The sequence below is a fragment of the Schistocerca piceifrons genome, chromosome 1 (assembly GCF_021461385.2).
Source record: "Schistocerca piceifrons isolate TAMUIC-IGC-003096 chromosome 1, iqSchPice1.1, whole genome shotgun sequence".
NCBI lineage: Eukaryota > Metazoa > Arthropoda > Insecta > Orthoptera > Acrididae > Schistocerca > Schistocerca piceifrons.
In genome coordinates this window covers 288,968,142-288,995,954 of record NC_060138.1, presented here as the reverse complement: position 1 = coordinate 288,995,954, position 27,813 = coordinate 288,968,142, and the positions used below count along the sequence as shown (strand labels likewise).

The following is a 27,813-nucleotide window of genomic DNA, read 5'->3' as shown; positions in this document are numbered from 1 at the left end:
AGGGAAACATAAAATCAGCGTGAGAGCTCGAACTCCTCCGTAATGAGAGTGCGGTACTTCTTCCACAGTGCCTCCTCTACTTGAGATGACCGTATCTTCGATAGGGTCGCCCGTGAATAGGAGTTAAGCGTTAAACTGCTGTGCCGTTGTTTCTGACAGCGTACCAAGACATGACAGACATGTATCAAACTCGAGAGACAGATGTGCTATGTAGGAACGCTAATAACCAAATTATCTGCAAAAGTAACCCGCGACTGGGTTATGCCACACGATCGATGAACACGCCATCGACACCCAACGGTACTGACCTTTGTTGAGGTACGCCTGCGGGCTGATGGGCTGAGCGTTGTCCACGGCGACTGTCTTGTCCTTGAGGATGAGCAGCACCTTGTTCAGCCAGGTCGCGTCCTGCTGTTCGCCCAGCGTGTTGGCCAGCTTCAGCTGCTGTCTCAGCTGTGGGACCTCACTGTAAATCACACACAGCGACGTTTTCTCAGCGACTAAAGGCAACTGATCCCTTATTGCTAGATATAAAAACTGCTTCACTCTATTGCAATGTGCACGGCTATTGTGCCGTGGTCCAATGATTTCTTTGAGATACTGAAAGTATCGTCCTATCTACGGAGCAGCTCTTCAAGAGAAGCTGTAGGTTCTGTGAAGGCCTGGTTTGCTGTCTGGCCTACTACTGATTCCTTTAGGATGAACAGAACTATATAAACGAGTAATATAGTTAAATATATTACAGTATAAAAAACTATCGGACGTCCTTAGAAGCTGCAACCTCTCTTGTAAATGTTCTCCGCAGATGGGGACAAAACGTTGGGTTTCTCAAAAACATTCATTAGACCTCTGCACAATATCTCGGAATATGGCAGTTATAAGAGCAGAGGAGCATGAAATGAAAACAGTGGTTGGGAAGGGAGTGAGACAGGGTTGTAGCCTATCCGCGATGTTATTCAATCTGTATATTGAGCAAGCAGTAAAGGAAACAAAAGAAAAATCCGGATTAGGTATTAAAAACCATGGAGAAGAAATAAAAACTTTGAGGTTCGCCGATGACATTGTAATTCTGTCAGAGACAGCAAAGGACCTGGAAGAGCAGGTGAACGGAATGGGCAGTGTCTTGAAGGAAGGATGTAAGATGAACATTAACAAGAGCAAAACGAGGATAATGGAATGTAGTCGAATTAAGTCGGGTGATGCTGCAGGAATTAGATTAGGAAGTGAGACGCTTAAAGTAGTAAACGAGTTTTGCTATTTGGGGAGCAAAATAACTGATGATAGTCGAAGTAGAGAGGATATAAAATGTAGACTGGCAATGGCAAGGAAAGCGTTTCTGAAGAAGAGAAATTTGTTAACATCGAGTATAGATGTAAGTGCCAGGAAGTCGTTTCTGAAAGTATTTGTATGGGGTCAGGCCATGTATGGAAGTGAAACGTGGACGATAAATAGTTTACCCAAGAAGAGAATAGAAGCTTTCGAAATGTGGTCCTACAGAAGAATGCTGAAGATTACATGGGTAGATCACATAACAAATGAAGAGGTACTGAATAGAATTGGAGAGAAAAGAAATTTGTGGCACAACTTGACTAGAAGAAGGAATCGGTTGGTAGGGCATATTCTGAGGCATCAAGAGATCTCCAACTTAGCATTGGAGGGCAGCGTGGTGGGTAAAAATCGTAGAGCGAGACCAAGAGATGAATACACTAAACAGATTCAGAAGGATGTAGGTTGCAGTAGGTACTGGGAGATGAAGAAGTTTGCACAGGATAGAGTAGCATGGAGAGCTGCAGCAAACCAGTCTCTGGACTGAAGTCCACAACAACAACATACACTATTAATAAGGAATATATGAATATTTTGCTATTTACCCTAGAGTACTACAGACTACAGTACTAAATACAAGCAATTTTCAGCAGCATGGAGAGAGAGCAAAGGTGAGAAGGTTGGGGTAGTTGCCCAACAAGGGTGGAGGGATACTCACTTGAGCAAGTCGTCACTGGCGAGGTACCCCTGCCACGGCCTGGCAGCCCAGCGGCACGCCCTGCCCAGGATGGGCTTCCTGGTGCCGTCTGGGCAGAAGTACGCGTAGTCATTGGGGTCGTAGCCAGTCTGATTGACCACTACTGTTGGATCGCCACCGATCTCGATCTGCAACACAAGAGCATTCCCGTGTAAAAGATCCGGCATCTGCAACGCAGTTGTCTGCAGGTGGTATTCAATGTCTGTGTTTCTGGTTCTTTGTGATGTTGAGGGTCTATTTTCCTTTAGACAATGCTCAGCACTGACATACTGTCGGACCTCTGACAATAGGTCAAGTTGGGGCACGTCCCTTGCTTGAAGGGAATACAAGGCATCACACAAATGATTTACTTATTGGTTTTATTTGCTCTATGGGAATTACAAAATGTACTGTCCCATGTTTGGATCGAAATCTAAATAGATGATTTTGTAGACATCAGCTACAGATGAGCATTCTGTATCCGCGAAAGAGAAAATAGTATTTTCTTCTGCTGACATAGTTCTACATCACTTTGCGTTTCAAGACTGCAATAGAAAGTGAATTTTGAGCTTTTTATACAGAAAATGATGCTGCCTCGGCAATAGTTCCTTAGTGAAACTACGGAAAGTTGATTCTCGGCTCTTTATTTTGAAGTTTTTCTCTGTGTAGCTGGTCCATTCGAAGAAACTGTTGATTGAATAGTGCCCGGATATAGCTGGTTGAAGTCCATACACTTGCTTCCTTATGTCTGCCTTCCTTTCCTTATGTTAGGTGCGGCTATGCAATTCAGTTGGTAAGAGCATAGCCTTCGAAACTCCAGAGGAGCTCATAGTTTCAGTATTTGAAGATTTCGTAATTCTGTTTATGTTGTGAAGAGGGAAATATTCTGGAACAATGTACGTCGAAGGTCAGTATTGTTGCTGACTACCGGATACTTAGGATGTCTAGATTGCAGAACTCTACATTTATAGGAAATTCACCGCCACGTAACTGATACGACCATTCAGTAACAAAGCAAACGAAAATTTCTGCTTGTACATCATTTGCAGAACGTTTGCTTTGTTCCTTAATTTCATAATTACGTCTTGAAGAAGAATTGTCAAGTACCTTGTGAACAACGATTTTTTCCGGATAAAACTGTCTGTTATTAGGCTTTAGCTCAGCCAGTACTTTCTCTATGAATTAGCACGTGTTGCATTTTATTACTATTTAGATATCGTATAAATGAGATTTCGTATTGTTTTTTACACGTCTATGAAGACGTCTCGCAGATTTTTTCACATCAACGATAGTTACCGATAATCAGCAACAATACTGACCTTCAATGTAAATTGTTCCAGAATATTTCCTTCTTCACAACATAAACAGAAATACGAAGTCTTGAAATATTGAAACTATGAGCTCCGCTGAGGTTTAAAAACTATGCTGTTACCAACTGAATCAGGCGAACACAGTGGCTTAAAGCCGATAGTACTTTTCAACTGCCTTTCTGTCGATTTCATAAAAGCATGTGTTCCGCCAAAAGCAAGACTTTCATTCTAAAAAGTAATATTTGTTACTGATGCTTTTCAAAAAGAAACTTGAAGATAATTCGAAGATGTACCTATGAAGAATGGAGAATTACAAGTAATTAAAAAAATTACATCGATCCTACAGAGAAAAATATTTTATTTATCGTAATGTGTTTTTGTGATTTTGGGTGACATTCATCAAGATTTAGTGGACATTCTCCAAGCCCTCGCCTGCTTCCTCATAACCATTCTTCTACTCTCCTCATACAGATGGTTACAGTGTTGCCAAATCACTCTCACAACGTTCCGGTATGATCTTTATGTTGACAATAATTCAGAGTTTACAGCTATCATCAACTAAGCTTATCTTTTCGCTTAAAGGAAGTGGGACACTACCATTAGTAATAGAAGTGCAGTATGTATGTGAATCTGTATTCTGTATCAGAATTTTAAAATAGGTCTAAAGTAGGCTGAAGCTTTCATTATATTCACTACAGTAATTTCCTGTGTTGTCTGCAGCTCTACAAGAAAGCTATAGGGAAGTTAACTGCGGGAAAGGCCGTAACTAATTCCAGACTACCACAACACTGACAGCGCTTCCAGCAAGAGCTCTCCTCGGCAGTAGATGTTGCCCCTAGGAGGCTCCACTTCCAGTGCTGACTCACCCCAAAGTGCTTCTTGACGTAGTACACCTTCGTCCAGGCCACCTCGCCGCCGTTGTCGGACAGGCATCGCAGAGCGCCGTCGTAACCGGAGTAGTAGTCCGGATAGTTGCAGATGTCCGGATGCTCGCACAGGGCGCACAGATTGGAGTACTGCTTCTCTGCAAGGTAATAACGCTCCATTGAACCACAATGAAAAAATTAAATCGTTAGCTTTTAAACAGTTTAGTTTACCATTAGAGTACTTAAGCGAGCAACTTACAAAATTAAACAAAGAAATGTTTGGTAGGCAACTGATAGACATAATAAGAGCGTTTCTTCAATTTCTGTGTTATGGATATCTTTCGTGTAGGACACATATCGAAATATGTGGTGCTACAGAAGAATGCTGAAGATTAGATGAGTAGATCACATAACTAATGAGGAGGTGTTGAATAGGATTGGGGAGAAGAGAAGCTTGTGGCACAACTTGACTAGAAGAACGGATCGGTTGGTAGGACATGTTCTGAGGCATCAAGGGATCACCAATTTAGTATTGGAGGGCAGCGTGATGGGTAAGAATCGTAGAGGGAGACCAAGAGATGAATACACCAAGCAGATTCAGAAGGATGTAGGATGCAGCAGGTACTGGGAGATGAAGAAGCTTGCACAAGATAGAGTAGCATGGAGAGCTGCATCAAACCAGTCTCAGGACTGAAAACCACAACAACAACAACATATCGAAATAAGCATATTCCCACGAAGGGTGCTTAAATACACTCCTGGAAATTGAAATAAGAACACCGTGAATTCATTGTCCCAGGAAGGGGAAACTTTATTGACACATTCCTGGGGTCAGATACATCACATGATCACACTGACAGAACCACAGGCACATAGACACAGGCAACAGAGCATGCACAATGTCGGCACTAGTACAGTGTATATCCACCTTTCGCAGCAATGCAGGCTGCTATTCTCCCATGGAGACGATCGTAGAGATGCTGGATGTAGTCCTGTGGAACGGCTTGCCATGCCATTTCCACCTGGCGCCTCAGTTGGACCAGCGTTCGCGCTGGACGTGCAGACCGCGTGAGACGACGCTTCATCCAGTCCCAAACATGCTCAATGGGGGACAGATCTGGAGATCTTGCTGGCCAGGGTAGTTGACTTACACCTTCTAGAGCACATTGGGTGGCACGGGATACATGCGGACGTGCACTGTCCTGTTGGAACAGCAAGTTCCCTTGCCGGTCTAGGAATGGTAGAACGATGGGTTCGATGACGGTTTGGATGTACCGTGCACTATTCAGTGTCCCCTCGACGATCACCAGTGGTGTACGGCCAGTGTAGGAGATCGCTCCCCACACCATGATGCCGGGTGTTGGCCCTGTGTGCCTCGGTCGTATGCAGTCCTGATTGTGGCGCTCACCTGCACGGCGCCAAACACGCATACGACCATCATTGGCACCAAGGCAGAAGCGACTCTCATCGCTGAAGACGACACGTCTCCATTCGTCCCTCCATTCACGCCTGTCGCGACACCACTGGAGGCGGGCTGCACGATGTTGGGGCGTGAGCGGAAGACGGCCTAACGGTGTGCGGGACCGTAGCCCAGCTCCATGGAGACGGTTGCGAATGGTCCTCGCCGATACCCCAGGAGCAACAGTGTCCCTAATTTGCTGGGAAGTGGCGGTGCGGTCCCCTACGGCACTGCGTAGGATCCTACGGTCTTGGCGTGCATCCGTGCGTCGCTGCGGTCCGGTCCCAGGTCGACGGGCACGTGCACCTTCCGCCGACCACTGGCGACAACATCGATGTACTGTGGAGACCTCACGCCCCACGTGTTGAGCAATTCGGCGGTACGTCCACCCGGCCTCCCGCATGCCCACTATACGCCCTCGCTCAAAGTCCGTCAACTGCACATACGGTTCACGTCCACGCTGTCGCGGCATGCTACCAGTGTTAAAGACTGCGATGGAGCTCCGTATGCCACGGCAAACTGGCTGACACTGACGGCGGCGGTGCACAAATGCTGCGCAGCTAGCGCCATTCGACGGCCAACACCGCGGTTCCTGGTGTGTCCGCTGTGCCGTGCGTGTGATCATTGCTTGTACAGCCCTCTCGCAGTGTCCGGAGCAAGTATGGTGGGTCTGACACACCGGTGTCAATGTGTTCTTTTTTCCATTTCCAGGAGTGTATTATAAATTCATTCCAGGTAAATTTGAGATAGTCGCTTTATGAGCGTTCTTGACCATGTGTTTTGCGCAGACGTATTTGCATGTGAGACCTGTCTTCTTCATATGCAAGAGAGAACACTCAAATTGCGAGATCGGACTTTGCCATTGTCGGAGCGCCTACTTTCTCCTGTTTAGGCAACCTGCAGCGTATAAGAGTAGAATGTGCGGTCTGAACTCCAGGTCATAGTTTCCACCAGAGAGTACAGGAGTATATGACGAATACAAAACTATTGAGGCTTTTGTGGCGGTTTGTTACACTGATTGGTTCTCGTATCGGGATCTACAGCCAACATTTTTTTGTGATGCTTCACCATCATTAATCACTGCTACTGCTAAAGATTCACCATTTATTTGCAACTGACCCTGTTCGTGTTGGCGAAACGTCAGAAAAATCACGAAACAAACTTCGGCCGAAGATTAATAGACGAAAGTAAACAGGCAATTCGTCAATTGGAGATTCTGAAATTAGGTTTCACTTTAAGACTCATCATGGCAATAGTCAACTTAAGATGGGTGTTTTATTGAAAATATTACGACGTCACACTTGCATAAATATGTAGGAAAATTATCTGACCAGCAACATCACTTAATGAAGCAGTTGTCACAAACACAAGACAAAGTATGGACTACACTGAAAGTGCTCTCACTGCACGATCTAGAGGTCTATTCGGAAAGTAAGGTCAGATCTGTCGCGAAATAGACACCACTGTAAAATCAAAAATGTCTTACTTCTAACAGTTAGCTACAACTTCCAGCTACTTATCTACATAATCGCCTCTACGACTGAGACATTTGTTGTAGCATTGTACCAACTTTCCACTAACCTCGCCGTAGATGGCAGCCGCCTGTGCTTCCTACCAATTCTCTACGCTGATCTGCAGCTTGGTGTCTGTGCAAAAATGTTATCTTCACAGCCAGCGGTTCATGTGAGCAGAGATGAAAATCACACGGAGCCACGTCCAGGATGTACGGAGAGTGATCGATCACTTTCCATCGAAACCGGTGCAGGAGCGTCCTGAATGCCACTGCAGTGTGCTGCCGAGAATTGTCACGAAGAAGGAAATGAGTGACAGTTACGTTGCGTGGGCTGCATGGAATCGGGCAAAATCACGCACAAGCACTCATACATACAGAACACACTATTTTCTACGTATTTTTAAGCACTCGCTGTGTGCTCAGAACTAAAAAGAGCGATGTGGAGTGGTCGACGGGCGTACTGGCGACTCTATCCAATACGTCTATGCAAAGCTTCTTGAGATTTTCACTGTAGCTTCCACTGTAGTTTCAAGGTTTATTCCCCGACAAATAAAACAAAAATAACAGATATAGAGTATAACCATTTATTTGCTTACTTAGTGGATAGTGGCAGTCTATGGAACAAGGGATTAGTGTTCAATCTTGGATTAACTCCAGAATCTTTTCTAATGCTGAAAGTGACTTTCGGATTTACCATACGCGGCTTACAAAAACGGGAAGCAACGATAATAATAGTAGATGGTCGGTACACAACAGATTTGAGTCGACGTTTAAAAAGTCTGTGACGTTCTCCAAATCGAAACCGTCAGCGATCAGGTTAAATGAGATCTGATTTTCGAGCTATTTCACACTCTAAGGGCATAAAAATTCTGTGTAAATACTATTGTTCATACTGATTCTATGAGGGTAAACACCCACAGAAGTAATATACATTTTACGTTTAAAAATTTATAGCATCTATATTTAAGGAAACAGTATGTTAATAATCGGAAGGGCTTGACGGGAAGCGACGAAGACAAGAAAAACTGATATAAAATAGGTTTTTAGCAACAATGGTTGCCAGAAATGGGATGAAAAGAATCAGTTCCTTCAGTGAGCAGGAGATAAAATGTTTTCATTCAAAAACAACTGAACAGATTCGTGGGTGGAGTTTTTAAGAAACGAATGAACAACATAATATGATTATCTGGATCACAAAAGTAAAACTTCAGAGTTTTTAAGAGTGTATGAAGTTAAAAGAACTTCGCAAGAAAGGCGTTTGGAAGAAAAGAGGAGGTGACGAAAGAAGATGATAGGGAATGTTCACGAATAAATGTTGTCAAATGTACAGCATAAATAAAAAGAATAGAATAGCAAATGGAAGTGAAATGGCTAAAGGTAAAAGTGAGTAACTTTCGAACAAGAAGAATAGGAATTAGATAGGAGTACGAGATGGGAAACTAAACGCAAGCAGTGAATGTTCGCTGTGTGCGACTGGTAGAGGCACCAGCCTTGAACACTCACTGAGACGTTTGTTGAGTTCCGGATCGGCAGACCACTTGCCCACGAGGCACGCCTTGCTGAACAGGTTGGACAGTTCCCGCAGTTCGTTCTCGCGCGCCGTCAGCGACTTGTCGTTCATGGCGCCGATCACGTGCAAGTTGCTCAGCTGCAACAACAGGTGTCGCGGTCAGTACGTCGTGTAATCAAAATATAGTACAAAGTTATTATGGAAAAGGAGGATGGTACGGCTACTCAACCAACTAATTCCTACAGCAGTCCCATATCTCACTTGACAATAGCAGAGAAACAGGCTCGCACATCGACTGATTGTAAAAAGTGACCTTATATTACCTACCTGTTATGACAAGGCATGTGTACAAAGGATCTCAACATTATAGGGTACTTGTCATCATTTCACGATTGAAATACAAGATTGTATACTTTCAGCATGTCGTATGTAGTTTTGTGTAGGTTTCAATCATTTTCCATCTCCACCTCCATTTCAGCTTTACCAGACGGTAGTCTGCGTCTCATCCAAACCACACTCCTCTCAAGATAAGGTCAAAGGTTTTCCTGTTATCATAATCCTTCTGGCTAACAGCTATCCCGTACCTTACACATTGCCATCTCTCTCCAAGCTTTCCTCAGTCCTTTCCATTTCGCTTTCGAGTCCTTTTTATTCCACCTCATCCGCTAACTTGGTTACGCCTCACTTCTTCCCGGACAAGGTAATTTCTTCTCCACATTTCATTGCTTTCCTTACTGCTACCACTCTTTTGGTTAATATACCGTTATTTGCATTAGACAAGAAATTAACGTAATTCAGTGGTAATAGATATGACATTACAGGAATGTCAACGTTCATTATTATTATTATTATTATTATTGTTATTATTATGCGTTATTCATGTACTATACACACGTAAATGTTAACTATTAACAGAATCTTTATAAATGCTTGGTTAGATTTAGGATACAACCTGAAGGTCGTGTTCGACTCGCTAAACTAAGTGTATTATTAAATAAATAACTCAAGTTCTTTTCATTGTAACAGAATTTCGAATAATCATTACCTGGTAATAAATTTCTGGTACTTGGAAACGAAGCAAAATAAAATATTGTAGAGCGTGTGAATCAAAATCCATTACTAAAATTTTGCATCCGTAAATCACTATTTGGAATTACAGTTCGCTTGGTGGCTGATTGGCTTTCATACTACTAATCTCGAAGTTCCTAGGTTTGCACATGGGGAGTTGGAACTGCATCACCTCTTTATTTTTTTTAAACTTCAATGGTCGAAATGACCTTCTGTCACAACGGTTTCTATATCTACGACAAACACCGAGTTTCTGAGGTATGGGAATCCCTACTTAACCTTGGTTTCCCTTCCTACTCCAAGAATGAGGTAGTTTGGAGGACGGTAGGAACATACTAGCTCCCATAACGTTGCGCCCATTGAACTACTGCGTTAACATCAACCCTCATTTTCATTCTGATGTGGTTTACTTAGAGGATAGGAAAAGAAAATCAAGAAATAAACTTTCTGTTGTATAAATTAAGGCACATATCGTAACATTCACGCGTATTGAATTAGGTACCATGTTAAAAACAACTTATTGCTTACACATAGCTAAAGTCAATAATATTTTACTAATGATACTTTAAAGGTTTTGTAAGATAACTGAAGTTCAAAGTAAACTTTCTTGTTCTGTAATTGTAAATTGACAGTAAAACACCACCAGTCAAAAATGCTTTTAACGTGTGAGTATTTGTATGTATGCGTGTGTGCGACGACTTAAAAACTTTGCTAGGCAGTGCCTCATTAAAACGGTAACAAAAACAGTTATCTCCTTGTCAACGGAGGAGCGCTCGCTACAGCTAGCTGCAGCAGCAGCAGCTACCGTACCTTGGTGAGCGGGATCTTGTAGCCGACGTTGCGGCCAACCCCTGTGTGGCAGGACTTGAGTCCTCGCAGGTCCTGCACGCTCCTCAGCGGCTGGTTCTTGTGGATTACGGCCACGGCCTCGTATCGGAACTCCTCTGCAACAAACCGACGGCAATGAGGACACGTCGCCCACTAATGTTCTCAAGTGGGTTGCCCAGAGGCCCAGCAAGCGAGTGAACACTCAGTTGCTCGTTACTCACACTCTGGCAGATATAAACTGAAGAGCACATGCAACGATACCACATACAAGAATTAACTCCCTTCAAGACGCCAGAGAGTCTGCATTATTATTTGACTACACAGAATTGTGAAATAATTTTCCACAGTGAATACGCAAAATACGTTGAGCAATAATCCACGAAATTTTCTTCAGATTAAAGTGGTATATCTTGTGCAACCAATACCTGTGGCAACGAACAGGAGACTTCGTTTGGCCAAGGGAAAAACTGGAACAAACGTTGAAATAACTAGTACAGAAGATAATAGACTGTTCGGTCCACTAACATTATTTAACGAGATCAGGAAAATCTGGCACAGTCGGCTCATTTGGTATTACAGTGTTGGCACTAAAAACACTGAGTTGATACATTCTCCACAGTTATCTATTCTTCGCAATCGCATCTACGCATTGCTACCAGAACAGTCATTCTTTTCAAATGTTTCCTGTAATCGAGTTTTGGTCACCATCTACAATTGTTATCATTTACATTTCCTCTCACATCAACCTATCTATTCCTCGATACCTCAGGATGTTTCCAATCGACCTATTCATTAATTTAGAGAAGTCGTGCCATAAAGGTCTTCTCTCTCCTACCCGATGCGGTACTTCTTCACGGCTACCAGATTTACCCATTTAATCTTCAACATTTTCTGGAACATCGCATTCCAAATGCTTCTCTTCCTGTCTTGAAAAATTTATCGTCCATGTTTCCCTATCGAATTGTTTCACAAGTTTTCCTAACATTTTATCTTATATTCCTTGTTAACATATCCATCTTTCTGCGGATATTTTTTTTTTCTTTTTGCCATTACCGGAATGCACCAACATTTATAAATAAATAAAATTGTTAATCTCACCGGAATCTCATGTACTTTGGTTAAATGACAGTATTCAAACACATGTTACGATATTTCTACTTCTATGATGCTCGCTATTGACGAATTAACTCCATCAGTAACTTCAGTCCGTTGCGACGTACACTGCGCGCACGAAAAACTGTTATGAAACCAGATAAACTCTTTATCGAAAAAAGTTGGTGGCTTACTGACATAGAGGAATATTTATTATGAATCGAGCTAATAATTCAATTTAAGTCCCAATAATTTACGATACACACTCCTGTTAGCGCGTAAAACTGAATGAAAACTGAAATCATTCTTCATTTAACTCAACGCTTACTGGGTTGCTATTTTTCGGTGGAAAATGTCACATATAAAATACCAGAGAAAACTCACTTACAGATGCATCATCGGAGAATTCAGACACAAAACAGGAGAGAAAAATTTAATGTAATATTGCACTTACTTCCAAAAATGAATTATGCTATTTAGACTACGAAGTAAGTAATTGAATACTGTACATCAGTTCTTTTTTACGTTGAGACTTTTCGGAACAACAGGTCTATCTTAAAACTTTAGATTTAAGATTATGAATCAGAAATAGCTAGCACTTAGGTTTTTATCCATTACTTTAGCCTGGTATCTCGCACCTATTGGTTTTTATTCATGAACACCACGCGAAGCTCGGTGTGACCTGAGAATCAAAGCTACATGGCGGAGTAGCTTTAGAAAGGTCGCAGGTCAGTAAGGTTGCTTACCGTTAGGTTCTTCCTTGGTACGAATTTCCTTGAAGACAGCGAAGTGGTTGTCACCATTGTTGGCGGCAATGTACATGTCCTCAGGGTCGACGGGCACGAAGTCTGCTTTGTGGGTGTGGACCTTGTCCAGGCACTCCAGCCTGCAGCACGAGCCGTTCAGTTAGACATCATTCCAGAGGAGCCAAAAATTTGCAGAACGACAATGAACTTATAATTTAAATTCAAGGTGGTCTAGCTCGTGGTTGCCAGTTTAGGTGAGGGATTCCTAGAAATGTTTTTCTGGTGCTGCCTCCAGCTCATGGTGTGACCATCCTGTCTTCATATCGTTATCGAGACAATAAAAGTTGAGGGAAAAAAATTCGAGATCCCGCCACCTAGTGTTGCTACAGGATCAGATCGTATAAAATATTTTTCCATCTATTGTGAATTTACATAGAATGGAGAAATAACAACATTCACAAACTACTGTTATCAGATTTACTTTTTTTCACAGTTTAGTTATTAATTGGTTGAAGGTCTTCAAACGAAGCAATTAGTTCTCTTTGCTGAAAATTTACATGAAAAATTTCCGCTATAATTAACCTTCAGTTTTTCTGCCTTGGTTTTCTTAGTAAATTTTGACTAGGCAGCTCTTAACATAAGGGAGAAAAGTTTATTTTACGATGTAATGCAGTTGGGCTCGTGTGGAAAGCAGACGCACCAGATAAACATGGGTAAGACGTCAAAAACATAGCATTTTCCACATAAACAGTTCGCATGGATACGTACCTGTCCCTTGCGGGTACACAAGTCAGATGAATGCCATCCTGCTTCGCCAGGTTGTTACATTCGTTCAGCACGATCTCCGGAACGCATATTTTGTCTGTAAGAATAAGAAACACATCCCGAATTAGTATTTAGAAAAAAAAAATATTTTTAGTTAGGTGGTACATATTTTCTCCAGCAGCCTAGATCCATTAGTAATCGTGTCACTTGCTATATTTTCATCTGGTCGCTAGACACACTGCGAGATAGACAGAGTGATAAAGTGAATAAGTGAAAGAAAGAAAAAGAGAGAGAGAATGTGGTGGTTGTAGTTGTGAGGATGTTACACAAAGAGAATATGCCATTTCCAGCAATGAAGCGTCTTAATCACAAATTTATGCACTGCAGAAATCTGTAATCTGTAGGAAGAACAGACAGCAAATTTGTTTCTTTTTTTTTTTTAATTTTTATTCGTTACACTGTGAAAGTGTTGTTAATAAAAATTCTCTATTTAAACTAGACTGAACAGCATGTGACTGCTTTAGTCTTTAATAAAGCTTGCATCTGACTGCGTATTTAACTGAACTGAACTTTATCTGACTGCATGAAAATATTGTTGGAAAATTAATACTCAAAATACACATCTGACTGCATGAAAGTTTAGTGGTAAAAATAAATGAAAGTCACCAACCTGCATCTGACTGCGTCTGTGGACTTAGCTCGTGCACTCCTTCCCGTTTAGCCGATAATAAAACATATCTTCAACTCCGCCGCAGTGCAATGGCATAAAATTGTCATTCTAGATAGCTTTACTCATTTTGGCCCTGTTTGTTACTTAGTAAAAATTCTCTCCTGATCTGAATAATTTGCCAACTGTGCAATGGCATATAGATTATTTTACTCTGATAAATGAAATTATTAGCTTTACTCATGGGAACTTTACTTTAATGTACCTTTTGGTTCAATGCAAGCACAGGAAGCGGAGAACGACGCAAGGTGTGAGATGAAACTCTAATTTTATCTAAAAAATATTTATTGTTCAAACTTTTAAGGCACATGTGAAAAACTAAAAAAACTTCTAACTGTATACCTTCTACTAATTTTATGGCTTTAGTTTTTCGTGAAAATTACAGTATTTCTTTTCCAGGGAAAACCTTGTACACAATTTTTTTTAAGATACACATTGTAACACAGCAATAAAAACAACGAACTGAGAATGGCGCAACTGAACTCAAACTATCAGAGAATCATACAAAACCAAAGTCTCACGAGAACGGCGCTTCCTCCTAGTTCTTATTTACTATTCTGCAATCATAGTAAAATACTGAGATGGAAATAGAAAGCAATCATGTCGGTTAGTCAGGTCCGTAACAGTACCTTTCAGAAATAATTATTTGTTCAAATTACATTCTGAGCAGATATAAAACTTTTTGCCACATACTTAAATATCTGGAACACAATCTGTCACAAATCACTGCTGCTTTCTGACTGGAATACTCTGCACGTAGACATGTCTCACCGAATTAGTTGATTTATCGAACACACAAAATCTATAGGTAAAAGAAAATATATTTTAGAAACGGTATTTGTTGACGCACTGTGTTTCCACGGCAAGTGAAGTAACTAAGCAAAGCATCTCGTAAAATACCATTCTTAGGTAACCCATTTACTGGTAGTTGCTTCACTTGTTTGTTACGTGGGACATAATGTACTTTTCTCTTAGTAGTGCATATTTAACAATAATCAGTTTTTTTGTCGTCATGGCTAATTAACGTTGGAACACGTTTAAGGTAGACTCCATAGAAGGTTGACAGCTAGCGAAAGACATGAAGTCACTAAAATGAAAATATAATTCAATCTAACTACAAATTCTTCCTTATTATAAAATTATATGGAAAGATTTGCAGAAATTAAATCACAATAACGGTCTGCACTGTCGAGAAATACCAAGAAACTGCTGTCTAGAGGTGTGCAAAACTTCTCGTAGAGATGGTGACGTTGTTGGACAAAGTTAGTTACTCACGGAATTAATGTGATGAAACTGCTTGACGTAAACCCAACGATAGGTCTCCATCTACACTACTCAGAGCCCTCGTGTAGTACCCTATGGTCACACTAGGATAAAACTTTATTTTATTATATGGTATGTTTTTGCACGGAATTCTGTGAAGGTATTGTCTTTACTCAAACATGCCTTTCCCATTCTTTGTAGAGACAGACAACCCGCTATTGAGACGTGATGCTAATGCCACTACGTTTTTAGCAACACTGTATCCTAACACAACTCGACAAGAAAAAGTAAAATATTATAATTTGTGATGGAAACGACCAAGACTTTCTCTAGAATAATCAGTGCCCTTAAACGTTTGGATCACGTAAAAATTGTATGTCTGCAATAATTATGCCTGTCACAGATTGTTAAGTAACACTGAGGCTTGAAGTGCAGTCTTAGACTACGTTCCATGAAGTCACAGCAATAAATGAGAGTGAATAAGCCAGCATCAGTTTATCAGTTTATAATAGCAGCAACACTGTTGTTTCTACACACCATAGTCAGCTGTTGCTTCTTGTCTGCACTACTCGGTATCCTTTAACATGAAATCGGGGGATTTCACAATTCGTCTGAAAAAAATTATTATAGACTTTCAGCGTAAACTTATTAACAATATCCTTTACATAACTGTTACAGACTTCTGTCAACAAACAGAATACGAGCGAAACAGCCGCAGAATTTTTTACGAATAGGAGCGTGAATTTTAGATGTATCAAATGGTTCAAATGGCTCAGAGCACTATGGGACTTAACTTCTATGGTCATCAGTCCCCTAGAACTTAGAACTACTTACACCTAACTAACCTAAGGACATCACACACATCCATGCCCGAGGCAGGATTCGAACCTGCGACCGTAGCGGTCGCGCGGTTCCAGACTGTAGCGCCTAGAACCGCTCGGAAACTCTGGCCGGCTTTAGATATATCACTACTGTGCATGTGTTCTACGCATTTGGAACCGAACATATATGTGATGATGTAGAAAATAAATTGATGTATTGGGGCAATACATATTTATTAATATGTTTACAAAAGGTGAATGAGACTGAATACAAATAAAAAAAACGCATCGTGAATACCAGCGTACGGTACCGAAAGGGCAAAAAAAAGGCACCCAAACGACCGAGCTAGTCCAGAGTGTATGGAAAGCGAGATGCTGCAAAGTGTGATCCGACATCAGTCCAGACGGTTTCATGTGGCGTCTGCCCCGCGACCTCGAAGTTCATGGCCGCCACGTAAAGTTTATATCTAGCGTAAATTAATTAGCCTGTCAATCCGCAAATGGGCACAGCAGCATCTGATACGTTCGCGTCAACAAATTTTCTGCTTCGCTGGCAGGAAATCAATACAGCTCATGCTTATGACAGCAAGGAAAAACAACACTCTTAACATCAAGCATTAATTTCCAAGCGGAATTAAATGACTGCAGACAGAGATAAATGTGGCATATTTAAATATGTTCAACATACGAGGTTTTCCTGATAAAAGTGACACTTAAGACAGCTTTAAACTAAACGAATGAATCTTCGTAATACAACACATAAAAGAAAGTCAACTTGCTTAAGACGCTTGTTTCTTTTCAAACGGACTAGCTGGGGCAGTGTAAGAAAACGTGATTCGTCCTCGAGCGATGAGGATTTTAAATATCTGTCCAACCATCATGGTACAGTTTTCTCGTATGTTCTCTGAATAAAGTCAGTTTAATGGTCAATTGCTTTCAAGCTCTGACTGAACTAATTTTCTTCCCGAAAGACCTCAACATCAGCGAAGCGTTGAAGTTAAAATTCCATTACCTCATTTCTTCTTCAGACAGATTCAGACGTTGAAGATAGAGGAATTAGGTACTAAACTGACATGCGATTCATAACCATTCCCATCACAGTTCGAATTATACCGGGTGATCAAAAAGTCAGTATAAATTTGAAAACTTAATAAACCACGGAATAATGTAGATAGAGAGGTAAAAATTGACACACATGCTTGGAATGACATGGGGTTTTATTAGAACCACCCCATACTGCTAGACGCGTGAAATATCTCTTACACGCGTCTTTGGCGATAATCGTGAGCTCAGCCGCCACTTTCGTCGTGCTTGGCCTCCCAGGTCTCCAGACCTCAGTCCGTGCGATTATTGGCTTTGGGGTTATCTGAAGTCGCAAGTGTATCGTGATCGACCGACATCTCTAGGGATGCTGAAAGACAACATCCGACGCCAGTGCCTCACCATAACTCCGGACATGTTTTACAGTGCTGTTCACAACATTATTCCTCGACTACAGCTATTGCTGAGGAATGATGGTGGACATATTGAGCATTTCCTGTAAAGAACATCATCTTGTCTTACTTTGTTATGCTAATTTTTGCTATTCTGATCAGATGAAGCGGCATCTGTCGGACAATTTTTGAACTTTTGTATTTTTTTGGTTCTTATAAAACCCCATGTTATTCCAAGCATGTGTGTCAATGTATACCTCTCTATCAACATTATTCCGTGATTTATTCAGTTTTCAAATTTGTACTGACTTTTTGATCACCCTGTTTATGATGTTGCAAAACAATACTGCAAAATTTCGATGCAGTAGAAGATGCAAGGAGGAATAAATCCTGGATGGGAAGTGAAATACAAAGACCACATTCAGTGATATTAAAATCATGGTTCTGAGTCCTTGCTAAACTGTATGTCCCCCTAAACTAGCCAGGGGTATTCAAACCAATCTTAGGGTTGAGGGCAACTCTACTTTACAGGGCTTAAAAAATGCGTAGGCCAACGCGTACTGTGAATCACATGGTCATTTCGAATGGCAATATACGTACACCATGTGAGTAAGTCTACGGCTCTGTCAGTATGAGCTGTGTGATGGATTTTGCAGAGTGTCAGGTAACATCGCCGGAGCGCAACGTGTGCACCATAATGATAGAGACAGACACTTAGAAAACTTCTTATAATAAATTTCGTTTATTTCCTATTAGCTGAGTCCTGAATAATTGTACTTGTTCAAATTCGGTTTGGGTGTTTTTCCGATTTGATTATAAAATTTATTTTTGTATTTACATTTTCCTTTCTTTACATTACAGAAAGCTATTAAATTTTGCAACATTTTATTGTTAGTTACTGTCGCAAAGAACAGTGGTTCAAATGGTTCAAATGGCTCTGAGCACTGTGGGACTTAACATCTGAGGTCATCAGTCCCCTAGAACTTAGAACTACTTAAACCTAACTAACCTAAGGACATCACACACATCCATGCCCGAGGCAGGATTCAGACCTGCGACCGTAGCGGTCGCGCAGTTCCAAAAGAACAGTGACAATAACTGGTTGTCTCACAGGTAACCCTTAGTAGTCTTACTTCGCTGCTGCGTAGCATCTCCAGACTTGGCTGCTGTCTTCTGTTGGATCCTGTATCATCTATAACACATCGATGACTTTTGGAACCAGTTTCAACACCCCCAGAAGACGATCCATACCAGTCAGATGTTCCATCTTCTACTTTTCCTTTGTGGCTTTTTCTTCAGCAGTCTTCTGGCTGGTTTGATACGATCCGCCACGAATTCCTCTCTTGTCCCACTCGCTTTGTCTCAGAGAAGCACATAACACTACGTTCTCACTGATTTGCTAGATATATTCCGATCTCTATTTGCCGCTATAGTTTTAACTCTCTACTGTTCCCTCTAGTGCCAAAGAGTGACATATGCAATCAGAAATAGCGATTCAAGACTTTACGAAGTTCCTCTCAGGTAATTCTCTCGCAACTGCTCGTCTCCTCGCAATAGCGCCGTCCACATGTCCCGCCGTCTAGGTAGCGTAGGCGCGGTGATGATATGGCTGTCCTTGTTCATCACTGAAAAGACGGCCAGACATAGCAAAGCATGCGGCTGGGCGAGGTCTGTTGTACACAGGCCAAGGGGCAGCCCCTTATCTTCCACGGTCACGGTGAGGGTCAGGACGGCGGTATATCATTGTACCGTGGCAACAACCGAGATGCGATATGCAAGAGGGGTCAGCACAGGTCTACACAAAACCGCAACAGACTCGTCTCACAAAACAAAATCCTGCGACAGAGCTAAATAATTTTGTATTTATATGAAACTTCGTAGGTGAAGGTTCTTACAAAATAAGGGAGATACGTTAGCAGTGTTATAAAATCACATAACATTCCACATGTGGATGCAATCCAATTCTGTGTGCATTCGCGAGCGGAGGAGCTCTGTGAATTCATCTCTGACGTCCAAAACGGAAGGGAAGGGCGGATGGAAGATTAAAGTTTAACGTCTTGTCGACAACGAAGTCATCAGACACAGAGAACAAGCTCAGATATAGGAAGAACGAGGAAAGAAATTTGCCGTGCCCCTTTCAAAAGAACTATGCCCGCATTCGTCTTAAACGGTCTAGGAAAACCTCGGAGCCGCGCGGGATTAGCCGAGGGTCTAAGGGCGCTGCAGTCATGGACTGTGCGGCAGGTCCCGGCGGAGATTCGAATCCTTCCTCGGGCATGGGTGTGTGTGTGTGTGTGTGTCCTTAGGATAATTTAGGTTAAGTAGTATGTAAGCTTAGGGACTGATGACCTTAGCAGTTAAGTCCCATAAGATTTCACACACATTTGAACATTTGAACAAAACCTCGGAAAACACAAATCTGGGTGGCTTGGATTGGGATTTGAACAGCGCACTCCCTCAGAGTGCGTTACCTCATATCAGAGCTACATCTGCAGAGTTGAGTGGTAATGTGTTTGTCTTCCATGCAGCGGGCCCGTGTTTGATTTCCGGCCGGCTTGGATATTTTCTCCGCTCGTGGACTGGCTGTTGTGTTGTCATCATCATTTCATCATCACAGACACACAATTCGCCCAGTTTGGCGTCAGCTGAAATAAGATTTGCAATCCGGATGGGGCCTCCCGGCCATCAATCCCACACGATCAATTCACTTCATTCCAAAGCACGATATTATTCTCTAAACTCGCAAGTCTATGTCCAGCGGTTCTGGCAATGAAGGAGCGCCATAACTTCCTTAACCGTATTTGTTTATTCCATCTAAAGGTATAATGTCCTGCAACGGCAATTTAGCCAAAATGTGCATTAAAAATTAAAATTTGATGTAAAAAGTAGGTACAGATATTATCTAAAAAGACCGTAAGAATAACGTGTTCTGATGTGTTACTCATAGTCATTCACAGCCTCAGTGATACTTTAGGAAAGTGTACGTCATTTTCATACTGACACTTTACATTCGTTTAGAGAAATAATAATTTTAAACAGTAGCATACCTTTCAAGGAGGTCATAAGATCAACATCAACAAAGTGAAATAAGGCTAATGGAATATACTTTAATTAAGTCAGGCGATGTTGGGATAATTAGAATGCGGAATGAGGCACTAAAAGAAATAGATGAATTTTATTGTTTGGGCTACATGACCGAAATAGAGGATACAAAGTGCTGACGAGCTTAAGTAAGAAAAGCGTATCTGAAAAAAGAGGTATTTTTTAACATATAATTTCAATTTAAGTGTTAAGAAGTCTTTTCTGAGGGTATTTCCTTTAATGTATATATTGAAGTTCAGAAAAGAAGAGAGTGAAAGATTTCGAAACGTGGTGCTATAGAAGAATGCTAAAGAAATGCACAGGAAGAGAATCAAATTGAGGAAAAAAGAAATTTACGGGACAGCTTGACTAAAAGAAGGGATCGGTTGAAAGGACACGCCCTCAGACATCGAAGAACTCTCATTTTGTTTCTACAGGTGTGTGTGTGTGTGTGTGTGTGTGTGTGTGTGTGTGTGTGTGTATGGCGCCAGAAACCACTTCAGGGTTCATCTTTCGCACTACTCCCTAATTTTCTTCCTGATGTCCTAATTTCCGCTCACCACACTCACGCACTATGTGTCATGAAAATTCTAATTCCACATTTATGTTGCTATTTCTTTACGTCAACATTCTTCAGAGGGGTATTAAATCGTCTTTCATTTCTATCTGTGTTGCGAGAATCTGTTCATGTCAACAAACATACTACATACTCTCAACTTCATTGGTCCAGTTTTGGTGTGAATTTTCCGAAGCAGTCTTCTGGACGGAGACGTCCGCAGTTGATGAGACTGTTAACATTGTTGTACTCCCAGGGGCATACAGGATATGCATAAGTACCACCAGGGTTTCAGAAGACGACTGCGCAAAACCCATAAGACATTCTGAAAACAGACACACATCCGTCGACATGGCATCTTCCCATGTTTGTAACTCACATTACAGATGCCCAATATGGTCTTTGTTCGTGACATGGCAAGCATTAGTTTGTTGATGCAAGTAATCGACGCGATGTGTCCTGGAAGGAGAGAAGGCACCCTGTTTTGCCTATCTGCAGGTGAGAACTACTTCGATCTGATAATGCGGAGACGAGTTTTAACAATGAAACATGATGACAGCACAACCTGCTCATGCTGCAGTCGGTAAAGCTTATGTAAGACAAGAAGTGTTTGGTGCAGTTGTTAGATCAGTTACTGCTGTTACAAAGGCAGGTTATCAACATTTAAGTGGGTTTGAGCGTGGTGTTGTAGTCGGTGCAAGAACGATGGGCTACAGTATCTCCGAGGTAGCGACTAAGTGGGTGCTTTGACGTACGACCATTTCACGAGTGTACCGTTAATATCAAGAATCCGGTAAAACATCAAAGTTCCCACATCACTGTCGCAGAAAAAGATCCTCCAAGAACAGGACCATCGACGACTGAAGAGAATCGCCGTGCGGTTCTAGGCACTGCAGTCTGGAGCCGAGCGAGCGCTACGGTCGCAGGTTCGAATCCTGCCTCGGGCATGGATGTTTTGTGATGTCCTTAGGTTAGTTAGGTTTAATTAGTTCTAAGTTCTAGGCGACTGATGACCTCAGAAGTTAAGTCGCACAGTGCTCAGAGCGATTTGAACCATTTTTGAAGAGAATCGTTCAACGTGACAGAAGTGCAGCCCTTCCTCAAATTGCTGCCGATTTCAGTGCTGGGCCATCAACAAGCGTCAGCGTGCGAACCATTCAACAAAACATCATATGGGCTTTCGGAGCAGAAGGCCTACTCGTATATCATTGATGACTGCAAGACACAAGGCTTTACGCCTCGCCTGGGCCCGTCAACACCGATAATGGGCTTTTTATGACTGGAAACATGTTGCCTGGTCGGACGAGTGTCGTTTCAAATTATAACTAGCGGATGGATGAGTACGGGTATGGAGACAAGCTCATGAATCCATGAACCCTGCATGTCAGCAGGGGACTGTTCAAGTTGGCTGAGACTCTGTAATGATGTGGGGTGTGTGCAGTCAGTGTGATATGGGGCCTTGATACGTCTAGATACGACTCTGACAGATGGTACGTACATAACCTTTCTGTCGATCGCCTGCCTCCATTCATGTCCCTTGTTCATTCCGACGGACTTGTGCAATTTCAGCATGACAATACGACGCCCCACACGTCGAGAATTGCTACAGAGTGGCTACAGGAACACTCTTCTGAGTTTAAACACTCCCGCATACACCAAACTCCCCAACATGAACATTATTGAGCATATCTGGGATGCTTGCAATTTGCTGTTCAGACTCCCCACCCCCTCGTTCTCTTACAGATTTGTGGACAGCCCTGCAGCATCCATGGTGTTAATTCTCTCCAGCACTACTTTAGACATTAGTCGAGTCCAAGCCACGCCATGTTCGGCACTTCTGCGTGCGGGGGGCCCTACACGATATTAGGAAGGTGTACCAGTTTCTTTGGCTTCTCAGTGTATGAATTCTGCTAAACATTAATAGGTTTCCCTTTACCAGTGAGACACTGATACATAGCAATAGAAAGTAACAAATTCAGTTGGTTCTCTTATAACATGTCTTCCCGTTGATAGTCAAAGGATTAAGAGCTTATTAGAAATCTGAAATTTCAAGGCGTTCCCGCCAAGGTTACATGGACTAGCAAAAGACGCGAGGAAGACGTGAAGTCGCTGCCAGTTGTAACCAATATTGCCTCTTCATTCCAATATGAAACAGTTCAGACGACCACTTTCAGCAATTTTTATCTCAATTTAAGGTCAGTGCTTGATTCCAGTTGGATTCTACTTTGCGTGCCTATTTCTGATATCCCCTGCGCGTCGACCACAAACCTGTATTATATTAATTACAAGATAGGAGCGTTTTTCCTCCACTTGCAATACAGCTTCTTCTCCAACTTTTATGTTGAACGATTTAATATTTACCATTTACACTTAATTAGTATTCTATACATTGTTCATTTCCCTTTCAATCAACAGGCCTTTGAAGGGTCATTTAGTTCTTCTTTTACTTCATACGTCTCTTCTTTGATGAACACTTTAATGTAAAGTAGCAATAACTGTAACGCTGCCTTACACCACTCTGAACATGAAGATTTACTTATTGACCTTCCACGTTGAAACCAATAAAAGATGTAACGGTATAAATATATCAAAGTTCCTACATCTCTGGTCATTTCCCTGTTACATTTATTTGAATTTCTGCTTCTGCACTTATTTCATTGCCGGCCGAAGTGGCCGTGCGGTTAAAGGCGCTGCAGTCTGGAACCGCAAGACCGCTACGGTCGCAGGTTCGAATCCTGCCTCGGGCATGGATGTTTGTGATGTCCTTAGGTTAGTTAGGTTTAACTAGTTCTAAGTTGTAGGGGACTAATGACCTAAGCAGTTGAGTCCCATAGTGCTCAGAGCCATTTGAACCATTTGAACTTATTTCATTCTTTCCTTATTGTTTGCATATTTTTCCGCTAGAACTACTGTAAGATGAGGTTAGAGATAATTTAGTGGAGGAATATCGTGACCAGATAGGGAAAGCTGCAATGATTGCCCTTCTAGGTTGCATTTTTTTATTTAAAAAGCTATTAAAACACAGGTACATGTTTGTGAAAGTCAGCAACTTCCACGAGGTGAAAAAAACTTCTACAGTGCAGCATGTAAGAACGCGGAGTCTCGCGGCGGTAACGCGGTAACATTGCATAAAAAGTTTCCGTTTTCTAGCCGTGTCAAATAGTTAAAACCCCAAAAGCACTCCTCGCCCACTGTCAAATGGTACAATTGTAACATCGCTTGAAAATGGCTAAGGAGTGATTGGTCAAAAGCTTTTAGAGTTTTAACCGCTTTACGCGGCTAGTAAATCGCGAACTTTTTACCCACACTCGGTAGTTTAAGTTTTGATAGGAAACAGGCAGTGATTCGAAAATATTGTTTAGGACCCGCCCACTCTCCCCAACGCTCATGTAGAGGACGAATACCCTTGAGTGTAGCAGAAGCATCTTGATGTGCCAAATCAATACTTCCATGGGGAAGCTTCTGGCTCGAAAGGCCTTCCGCTGCGCGACCGCGCCGTGGCATTGAACAGGTGCGACGCGCCGTGCTGCTAGTAGAGAAAGCAAGCCGTCCGCCAAGGACTGCCTGCGCTTGCTGCATCATAGCAGGGCCGGCCCCACCTTACTGTCAACGCTGAGGTTCCAGCCGGGATTCCCAGCGCACTTTACTGCAGCTTGGCTGCACCGGTCGTTATGTAAACCGGTGTCGGCAATGCTGTGTCTATAATGCATCTTTATTAACAGTACGTGACTATACTCTGAACAGTGTACTTGACAATCATACTGAAGCACTTTTGGCAGCTACCTCATTTCCATATGTAAACAACAGTGTAAACGAAGCGAGTAGACCCCCACTCTATCCACCTTTCCAATAACCACGCCGAAAATCTAGCTTTAATATGTGATCTTTTACAGTGGAAGTAGGTCACCAGAGTAATTTCGTTGCCTGTGGAAGGGAAAGCAACGTTTTCTCCGAAAACCGCGGTAATTTCCGGTACTTTATAGCACCGCTCCAATTTCAGTTGAGCTGACTAGTAGCTTATTTCTTCGCACCTATTTCGTTCGTCCAACCTACAGTTATGTAAGGTCTTTTAGCTGTCGTGCACGTTTTCCTGCTTAAGTGGCCTAATGCTTTTCTCGCAGAATTGAAATTCGCTTACTTTCTAATTTCGCAGTAATTTTGACCAGGTAAGCTCTAACGGGCAGCAGATGACTGGTAATGCGAATCTTACTCTTACTAAACGAAAATAACCAACATACAAAATCTTAGAATTTACTGCAGCAGTTGAACTCATTTCCTGTAAACGCTGGAAAAGTATTTTCAATGGAGGATGGTACTGCAGTTAGCACCCATTTTAAACGCACAAAAAGTGTATGTCAAAGAAACAACTGGGTCTGATTTGTTGTACTGAACACTTCGACATGAATAAAAGTTAATTTGGCAAACAGACTTCCTGCATCTCTGAAATAATTACTGTAATCTGCATTTGAATTATACTTTTAAGATAATTTTTCTATAGATGACAGGACCCAAGCAGTAGTATATATCTAATAAAACAGTAGGCTAGCTCGACGCCCTCCATTTTTTTTTTATATAGAAATGAGAATGGTCCCTCAGAGGAGGAAACTACTTCTTGTTCTCTCTATAATAATATGTTGTCTGTCTTTACGAAATAAAAACTAATCCAGTCTCTAGTCTTGCCGTACACCTACCACCGCGATGTAGGCGACTCTAAATACTTAAGAATGTTTCCGCACTATATGTATGTAACGTTTAGGTAATTGATTATGTTGTTCCTCTTACAATCATTTAGGTTCTATGTGGCCACGTGAGCACGCTGCACACACTGTGCCTTCTTCATTATCTTGTCAATCACTGAAGCAAACACGAACATTTCTCACCTACCACTTTGCTATATTCATTCGACAACTCTAATACAAGATCTCATTCACTCAGCGGGTAGTCTGTACTTGTTCATAAAATATTCCTCCATCTCCTTCACCATTTCATCCACACATCTGTGGCACCGGTAATAAACCACCCAGTACCCTACATCGTAGCCAAAGACACGGTTAGAAACCCTTCGAATATCCTCGCCTATCCCAACGTAATTGAAACTTCTTCTTCCTGTCCAGCAACAAACCAGCACCTCTGTTCCACACTCAACACCTTTCACAGCATTCATCACCCCTATCTGTTCCTCTTTTTTTCTTCTATCTCATCTCTTCTCTTTCCCACGCCGCTTCCATGCTATTCTGGTAGAATATTATTCCTTGCAACTGACAGAAATTTTACATTATGCGAAACTTAATATGTATTTTATCTCAAACAGCTCAAAGACAGTATTCCCCATGCCCAGCGCATAAACACATTTCTACAAGGATGCCTCGTTCGATCTAGGAGAACATCCGAAGGCTCTAAACCCGTCTTCTTTATAAAATACTTAAATAAATACTTTTGTCGATATTTCACACAGTCCACTGTATCTATAGTTTTGTTGACGGCACAAAAGTCCAGTGACAAACGGTATAGAGAACAGCGTAAACTTTTATTCTTGAACACAGGAAAGGAGCAATTTGTTTGGATAGTGTCAGAGCCGTGTGTATAGCAGCGACTTACATTTGCGCGCTGAGACCGTGGGCGCCGCGTGGAGTGCAGCGGGCAGCAGCAGTCCCAGGAGAAGCAGCGGTAGCGACGCAGCAGTCTTCATGGTGGACCACCGAGTAGTGTGCCAGCGACTCCGCGAGCAGCGCTTATATAGTCGCGCCGAGAGCGCTGACGTCACTCGCAGAGGGCACGCCGGGCGATCAACGGATGATGGCTGCTGCAGACTTTTTTCTCTTTGTCGGGCAGCCATCACCCTACACGTTCTGTGATGCAGTTCCACTATCTCTCACCGTGTAACCATTAATCACATTGTGAACCGACCACCTCTTCATTATACAGAGCACTCTACATGGATCCACCGAAGAACCGATTCTATAACCAAACTGATGTCTCTAACGATTTCGCATGTTACAGACACTAGACTGCTGCTGTTCGTAACGACAGTAATTGACGTCGGCTTACATTTTGTGGGTGAATTGTTGCTATTGTTGCTACTGGCAAGCTTCATCCATCAACAGCTGAAACATGCGTGCAGGCTGTTGCAAATGTTTTCTTTCCTTTATTAACTTTGCCCTGAACCACTGCCTTTCAAATTCTTTCTTTCCGCTATTTCTCCATTGGACTACAATTAATATAAGCACCCAGACATATGGACAACATCGCAGACCCGCATCCTCGATTTAACTACCAATTCCACATAGATGACAGCACAACTTTTTATGAAGATCATCATGCAAGTTTGGGTTTGGAACAACTACATTTGCTTCCTAAAAAAGGTTTTTCGTCGTTTTATGGCAAGGTACAGCGTCTTGGTCTGGCACAAACGTGTTCACATGAAGAAAGTGGTGTTTTGATTATTGTAGTACATGTTTCGGTCAAATGGATAAACTAGAACATCATATCGTCATAAAATTTCATCCGTAGTTGCTGAAAACTTATAAGAAACCTGCCCCTTCACTTTCAACAGCTATGAACAGGATGTCTGACATCAATATGAAATGTTTTACATGTGGAATTAATTATGAGGAAGCATTGTGCATGATAGGTACATGTTTATTGACTACTCACCAAAAACAAATGCGAAACAACATTATTAGCAACGGTTGGACAACCTTATAATATATCCAACTGATTTCGAATACTGATATGTTACTCTGTATCAGATACGCCTCAACCTCCCCGCGACA

The 27,813-nt window shown here is 42.0% G+C and overlaps 1 protein-coding gene across 1 annotated transcript in view; it reads right to left on the bottom strand.

Annotated features, from left to right (window-relative positions):
* Positions 1–26,749, bottom strand: part of LOC124782256 (transferrin) — a 59,120-nt gene extending 32,371 nt beyond the window's left edge. Inside the window, exons 1-8 of the mRNA XM_047253924.1 lie at positions 26,639–26,749; positions 13,163–13,256; positions 12,395–12,534; positions 10,539–10,672; positions 8,654–8,798; positions 4,179–4,336; positions 1,985–2,151; positions 309–466 (exon numbers count right to left, since the gene is read on the bottom strand). Of these exons, the coding sequence (XP_047109880.1) occupies positions 309–466; positions 1,985–2,151; positions 4,179–4,336; positions 8,654–8,798; positions 10,539–10,672; positions 12,395–12,534; positions 13,163–13,256; positions 26,639–26,729 (1,087 nt within the window). The 5' untranslated portion in view covers positions 26,730–26,749. The remainder of the gene's footprint in view (positions 1–308; positions 467–1,984; positions 2,152–4,178; positions 4,337–8,653; positions 8,799–10,538; positions 10,673–12,394; positions 12,535–13,162; positions 13,257–26,638) is intronic.
* Between the last annotated feature and the right edge of the window lie 1,064 nt (positions 26,750–27,813).